The 7,500-nt window shown below is 45.3% G+C and overlaps 1 protein-coding gene across 1 annotated transcript in view; it reads left to right on the top strand.

Moving 5' to 3' along the window:
* The window catches only part of PIK3R2 (phosphoinositide-3-kinase regulatory subunit 2), a 43,924-nt gene that overhangs the window by 22,252 nt on the left and 14,172 nt on the right, over positions 1-7,500 (top strand). Inside the window, 4 exon segments of the mRNA XM_075613021.1 lie at positions 561-762; positions 1,156-1,241; positions 3,810-3,912; positions 5,307-5,405. Of these exon segments, the coding sequence (XP_075469136.1) occupies positions 561-762; positions 1,156-1,241; positions 3,810-3,912; positions 5,307-5,405 (490 nt within the window).

The following is a 7,500-nucleotide window of genomic DNA, read 5'->3' as shown; positions in this document are numbered from 1 at the left end:
CATTTCCCAGAATCCCTTGCTGCATTGGAAGTGCTGTCTGCTGGGTGATAATGGTGAAAGGCGGGATTGCAGACCTGTCTAAGACATGCAAATGAGCATACAGTAATATTTCCATTTGCTATATGCTTTGCTGTGGAGGGTTTTTGTCACTTTTTTTTTTACCCACCATAACTTAACTAAGTGTGTACAACTACACCACACCACACCACACCACACCACGCATGTATTGCCATTAAGCGCAATGACGCGTTACATGCTTTTATAAAGTGTTTGTTCATGCATCTGGTGCGTGTATTTTGTTTATCGTTAGTTGTGTGTGTGTGTGTGTGTGTGTGTGTGTGTGTGTGTGTGTGTGTGTGTGTATATATGCATATCTGGTGTGTTTTTGTTTGTACATTTCCCTGTGTATGGCGCTTGCCTATTGTATGGTGTGTATACAGTATGTGTGTAGCATGTATGTATGGTGTGTGGGCTGGCTATTTCCTGGGCCAGTTGGCAGCCAGCCCCTGCCGCCCTCCCACCTGTTAACCGCCTCGTCATTAATCTTCCCCACGGCGCAGAGATCGCAGACGAGGAGCAGAGGCGAGCGCAGGTCTCCCAGATTATCCAGCCTCCCGCCGTCCCCTTGCAGCATCTGCTCACCTTCCAGTTCCTGCTCCAACACATCAGCAAGGTGTGCAGCAACGCCAACCGCAACGGTCTGACGCAGAGGGCGGCCGCTGAGGTTTTCGGACCCCTGCTTCTCCGGCCGGTCATCGCAGGGTGAGTGCTTCCTCTCTCCCCCCCCCCCCCCACTTTTCCCATAACCGTTACAGTGCAGTCCCTCCTAATACCGATGTGCACTAATGGCAGTGAATGTTTGGGGTGGTGATTGAGATGGGTTTGATTTCCTCTGGCCGCTCTCTTTTGTTTGAGGTCACGGTGTTCAACAAGAGTTTACACAGGCTGTGTGTGTGTGTGTGTGTGTGTGTGTGTGTGTGTGTGTGTGGGTGTGTGTGTGTGTGTGTGTGTGTGTGTGTATGTATGCCAGTGTGGTGCGACGAATATATAAATGTCTATATGAGCCACTAAAGGGTTGATGTCCTTTTAATATCTGTCATTATTTGCACCCGTTTGCTTTGGCTTCTGATAACTTGCCTGTGTTTCCTATGTCAGGGCTGAGGCTCCGCCGGATTATCCCATCCTGTTACTGGTGCTGCTGCTGCAGGATAGAGATGTACAGCACAAACAGCCCCCTCCAGGTACAGCCGCAATTATACGCTCCACCTCCTCAAGGGTTAAACACTCTCGGATCATTATAATAATACTTGTTTCTGATTTGGGAACTGTGGTGTGTGCACCACTAAATATAGGCGCTAAATGGAGCTAGCAATTTAAATTCACTATAGTGCAAAGTAACAAGCGCAAATAATTGCTTGTAGTGAAAAATGTTACATACATACTTACATACATACTTACATACTTACTTACATACATACATACTTACTTACATACATACATACTTGGATAGAACAATGTAATAAAATACAACCGCTGGAAGGCATGCCGCTGGGGTCAGGTGTGGTGTGTCCCGACATCAAAAAGATAATGGCAGCGGATGTCAGTGCAAAGCTCCCACTTTATGGCAAATAAATAGAAAATAATTATAGTGCAATATATCAAAACCCTGAACGTGTGTTAGGATCACAAATAGCCGGTATCCTACTCACATGGTGTTGGGTAAAATCAAACACGTAGAATAAATCTCTGGTTATCAGTGCTCCTCCGGTGAGATGCAGAGGGATTTCCGACTATGTGAATTAAACGTGACCGAGTATAATGACTGTTTATATTTCAAATAAGGTGACTCTAAAATCGCTGCCTGAGATACAGCGAGGTAAAGGGACTTTGCCCAAAGTCATAAAGAATAGGCACCCCTCAAAGGCAGGGACAGTGTCACTTACTGTGTCCTCCCGGATCGGCTGTTACAGGAGTTTGCAGAAGTGTAGGTTTGTTTTCGGTTGAGATGCCTTTTCATGGATCAACGCCAGGTGTTCGTAGAGGTTCATAGTGGGTATAGAGCTTAGACATGAAGAAAAGTCCCGCTGGGTTTGGAAAGCTCTGTAAACACTGTGTCTGGAGACCTCTTATTATAAGGTATCCCGTTCTGCAAACACATCCACACCGTGCCATAGTTCAGAGAAACCTATACTCGTCTGTTTGCTGGCTCTGGTGGCAGGGAAGGGGTTAATCGTGCCCTCTGCCAATTCTAGCTGCTGCTGATCCCTAATGCCAGCACCTGCTGCTCTCTATGCCCTGCACAAACTCACACTGATGCACACAGATGATGTGATGACGACGGGGGGGGGGGAGGGGGGGGCACCATCTTTTCTTTACAAAGAAATGATGACCATTTACCTGGGGATTTGACGACTGATACAGTCTGATCTCCAAACGGACATTGGGTAAAGATTGTAAAAACACCCCAAAGCTTTTTCTTGCAATGAAAATGTTATGTTTGAAAAAAAAAAAAAATTTAAATTAAAAGAAAGCATTGGTCATTTCTGTATTTTTTAAAAGGTGTCCGTTTGCTTCTTTTAACCCAATGAATGTCACCGTTCTAGCAGGGACTGACCCTTTTTTTAAACACTGTATACATATCCTAATGCAGCAATCTGCCAGGATTCACACTGGGGGGGGGGGGGGGGGAGGGTCGTCCTTGCTCACTTGGTGAAGTTTGTGGTTTTAAAAGTCTCGGCCCCCTGGGTAGCACTCCTGGGTCATCCCATCCCAGGGTTTAAATATAGCGAGGGCAGATTAATTGCACAGATTCTACTGGATACCCGTTGTCCTAGCTGGGGCCTGGAAGAACCTCGCGCCCGCTGTCTCCGTTGGTTTAAACCAGGGGTAACCAACTACAGGCCTCAAGGGCCACCAACAGGTCAGATTTTAAGGATACTCCTGCTTCAGCACAGGTGGCTGTCAATGATTGAGCCACTGATTGAGTCACCTGTGCTGAAGCAGGGATATCGTGACCTGTTGGTGACCCTTGGGGACTGGAGTTGGCCGCTCCAGGTTTAAATAATGCATCTTCACAAGCAACACTATAATTCCACTATATATATATATATATATATATATAGATCTTCACTACCCCAATCGCTGAGCTCCCCTCTTCACAATCGGTTGTTATGATGGAGTATATGATATGGATATGCTTACCATGCTATATGTTCCTGGAATATTTTGCCAAAGACGAAGTGTTGACCCTTTACCCCCTAACCAATTCCTTTATTTCAGCACCACACCCTCCCTCCTTCTTTCTTCCTCAGCTTGTTTTTCCTGCAACTCTTGTAAATGGGAAAATTAAATAAATATATATACGCACACGTACACACAAACACACACACACACACACACACACACACACACACACACACACACACACACACACACACACACACACACACACACTACAGCATGAATGTTTGCGGCTTCCTATTGGGCGGCCATTTAAATCTCCTGAAAAAAATGCCGGTAACGTCACAGGTGACTTTTTCGAGAACTGAAAGGTCCTCTGAACGAAAAAAAAATAACTAATTTTAGCTCAGGAGGAACCTGATTCAATCCGTTTTTTAATTTTTTTTTTAAACCTGCGGATTTCGGCATGGAATTGGAAAACAGGACCAGTAGCACAATTAACCCCTTCTCTGCCGTTTTGAGGAGGCTGGTTTAAGTTGTCACAATAATCTGCTAAATGTGCCTGGCCGCAAAGAAAGGGTTAATTTGGCCCCTTCGTGGATTTGACTCTTGACGGCTTCTTGTTGCAGCTCTCCCTCCCAAACCGGCCAAGCCAAAATCAGCAGCCGGCACCGCAAACGGGGGCACCGGGACTATGCAGGAGGCAGAGTGGTACTGGGGCGAGATTTCTAGGTGAGGCCCATTTAAAAAAATAAATAAACATTTTGTGACTTCACTAAAATGTGTATTATGTTTAACGTACTAAAGGTACAGAAAACAGAACAGGTAGGGCGAGGATAAAAACAAAATATGGTTGGCAAAAAAGGGAGAGAAGGTGGTACATTGCTGTTCAGTTTTTGTGTATATGATACTGGCTCGTTGTTACAGAAGACATCATTCATTTGCATACAGGTGTCAAATAATATGAAGTAGACCATGGTCGGTGCGGAGCGCACCAGCCCAAAACACGTTATTAATAAATAATGATATCAAATGAATTGGGGAGATTTTAGCTAATTATCAAATCCATCAAGATCTTCATTGGGACGCCACGTCTGCGCGGTTACCGTGTTGCGTGGTATATTAATTTAACCGTGTAGGCAGCGTTTTACTGAGGCATAAAGGGGACAATAATGCCGATAAAGGTATAATACATAAAACATTGGGGGATTCAAGTTTCCTGCCCTGAAGAGCTGACAATTTAATCGGTGTACAGAGACAGGAGTACACTGAAGTGCAAGTTGTAGCTGGCCAGGTTAATAGGGTAAGCGCGTATAAAGTGGGTAATGAGGTCATGTAACAGTGCTATGGTAATGCCTGATTGCAAAGGTGTTATCTGGAGAGTTAATGGTGTGAGGCGCAGTTGAGATGTGTGGGACAGATGTGCAGGTCCATAACGAGGATGTGTAAGGAGCTGCGGGGGAGTCTTGAACAGCAGGAGGATAGTCTCCCGGCTGCGCTGCATTACAGCGAGCGGTTATAGCTGCAATCGGCTCTACTCCCTATAGAAATAACGGTCGTCTCTGTTTTCTCTTCCCTAAAGCAAAGTCCCTTTTGCTGCTGTATTTACCGATCCTGCCCTAGAGCATCTGTAAACGAAATCTTTTCTCTCTCTCTGTCTTTCTCCGTCTCCGGAGCTGGACCGTGTTGATTTCTGCTTCCGGGACCCCTACTCCCTAAGATACTTAATTTTGTAGGTCATGCTGGTATCTCATGCATAGTTAAAGGTCCCGTGTGAAGAGTGGCAATAGGAGGCCACAACGGGTGACGTTGTGGACTACTATTGGACCGTGGGACCTTTAAACCGCCATGTTGCTTGCCCAGCTGGGCTGCTACGGCATGACCTTCGGAGGTATATATCTCCGGAAAAAGGGAGGGGGCCCCGGAGCTGAAATTAACGTGGTACGGCTCCGGAGACCCCCTGCTTCCCACCTACTACCAAACAGAAACCTTAGGCGGAAAAGCACCTTTGACATTGAACACTTAAGACAATAGTTTTATCCATGGTAACCTGATACCAATGAAATAATGAACTGACTGATCGGTTTAATTGTAATTGTTCCATGTATTATTCTGTGGGATTTCAGGGAGGAGGTGAATGAAAAACTTCGAGACACGCCAGACGGGACGTTTCTGGTGCGAGATGCCGCTAGCAAAATCCCTGGAGAGTACACGCTCACGCTCAGGTAATGACGCGCTATTTCTTAGTCATCACGCAGCATACATAATGCCGGGAAGCCCCGGCCTGGAGCGCTTGTAATCTAACGGAGAATTCGAGGTGTCGCACACAGCTGGCACGGAGATATTCCACTTCCGTGTTTAAGGCATGTCTGCAAACAGGTGTTAGAAAAGCATGTGAAGACGTTTTATTTCCAGCAAGACTCGCTGCACATCGGTTTTCTTTTCGCTGTGTAAGCAAAGTAATAAATTACATCGAGGTATTTTTTTTATATACTACCTCTGTATAAGAGGGATATCCCTTTGTAGTAATTATGTACATGACCCTTTCACTGCTGGAAGAACTAGCAGGGCATTGCAAACCCATCTGCACTGAAAGGGTTAACAGGGCCATGTCACTTAATACATACACGTGTGCAGGGCTCGACAAATTACGCAAAACGCTACTCGCCAGACAAAAAAGGGACTCGCCCCCTTAAAGGTGTGGGGGGGGGGGTTACTGGCGGAGGGAGAACTGCAGCAGAGGAGGTGGACGGCGGCGCATGAGAACTGAGGACTACGGGAGTGGAGCAGAGGAGGAAGACAACGGGCGGCGGTAGAATAGGTATGAGTACCACGTGAGTGGAGGAGGGTGGCACGGAGAACGGCCGGGGAGGAAGTGCTCTGTAGCAGCAGCAAGACACCGGAAGGCGGTAAATACTTCCGGGTTGGACCGCTGGGGCGCGCTCATACCCGGCCGTTCAACTGTGCCACCCTGCTCCGCTCACATGGTACTCAGTCCTCTTCTTCCGCCGCCCGCTGTCTTCCTCCTCTGCTGCCCTGCTCCTTTCATGTGGCCCTCATTCCTCCTCTTCTGCCGCCGCCACCTGCCATCTTCCTCCTCTACTGCCCTTCTCCTTTCCTGTGGTCTTCTGCCACCGCCCGCCATCTTCCTCAACTGCTCTGCTTCGCTCCCGTGGTCTATTATTAATGTTAATGAAAACAGCTACTCGCCATTACGTGTGTAATATAATGGGGCTTCATCTCTCTCTCTCTCTCTCGTAATACAATATGGCTTCATCTCTTTCTCACTCTCTCGCTCTTTATATATATATATATATATATATATATATATATATATATATACATATATAGCTGTATGCTCATCTGCATGTCTTAGGCAGGTCTGCAACCCCGCCTTTCCCCATTATCACCCAGCATACAGCACTTCCACTGCAGCAAGGGATTCTGGGAAATGACATGCAAATGAGCACACAGTGTCACTTTTTGCCTCAATAACCATTTTTAACATGGTTCCCTATATATATATATATATATATATATATATATATATATATATATATATATATATATATATATATATATATATACACATACACATACACATACACATACACATACACACACACACACACACACACACTTTGGAAAGACTGCTGTGTTTTTCGCAGTATGTATAGAGCCTATGAGCTTCAATGGGAGTTTTCGGGAGGTTATCCCGCTTTGTGACTTATTAAATTGTCCCTTTAGAATATTTTGCGGTGCGTGGAACGCTGGGAAACCTAGATTAAATGACCACACTGGCGTTACAAATTGCTGAGGTGTTGCGGAACTAAGTGCTTTCACGTCATTTCAGCGGCTGTGTGTTGCTATGTACGACTTGTAACTGTACATGACATAGAATGACTGTAATGGGAAAGGCTGCATCAATGTTCCAGATGTTCTAATGGGGAAAACCTGACGGGACCAATGAGCGTTAATCACAATTAGTCATTAATTCACTCAATTATCCATAGTCTTTAGGAGGGCTCAGAAAGTTTCCACTTTTTACATTTTGGCATTCAATCATATTGTTTAAAAAAAAAAAAAAAAACAGTTTACAAAGTCCCACACTGCAGGCAAATACATTTATTTTATTTATGTCATGTGTAGAAATGAGTATTTTAATTTTTTTTTTTTCCTGGGGTCTGTCTCATTCTAATCTTATCTGGTCATTGTTGTTCCACTTTATCTATTTGGCAGCATGCTTGGTTTAAACAAAGTAGCAAATGGAAAAATGTCTGGATCAGCAACTTAACTGGAAATGCAACCGTTCCGAAACGG

The sequence above is a fragment of the Ascaphus truei genome, chromosome 8 (genome assembly GCF_040206685.1).
Source record: "Ascaphus truei isolate aAscTru1 chromosome 8, aAscTru1.hap1, whole genome shotgun sequence".
Lineage (NCBI taxonomy): Eukaryota > Metazoa > Chordata > Amphibia > Anura > Ascaphidae > Ascaphus > Ascaphus truei.
This window is presented reverse-complemented; position numbering and strand designations above follow the sequence as displayed.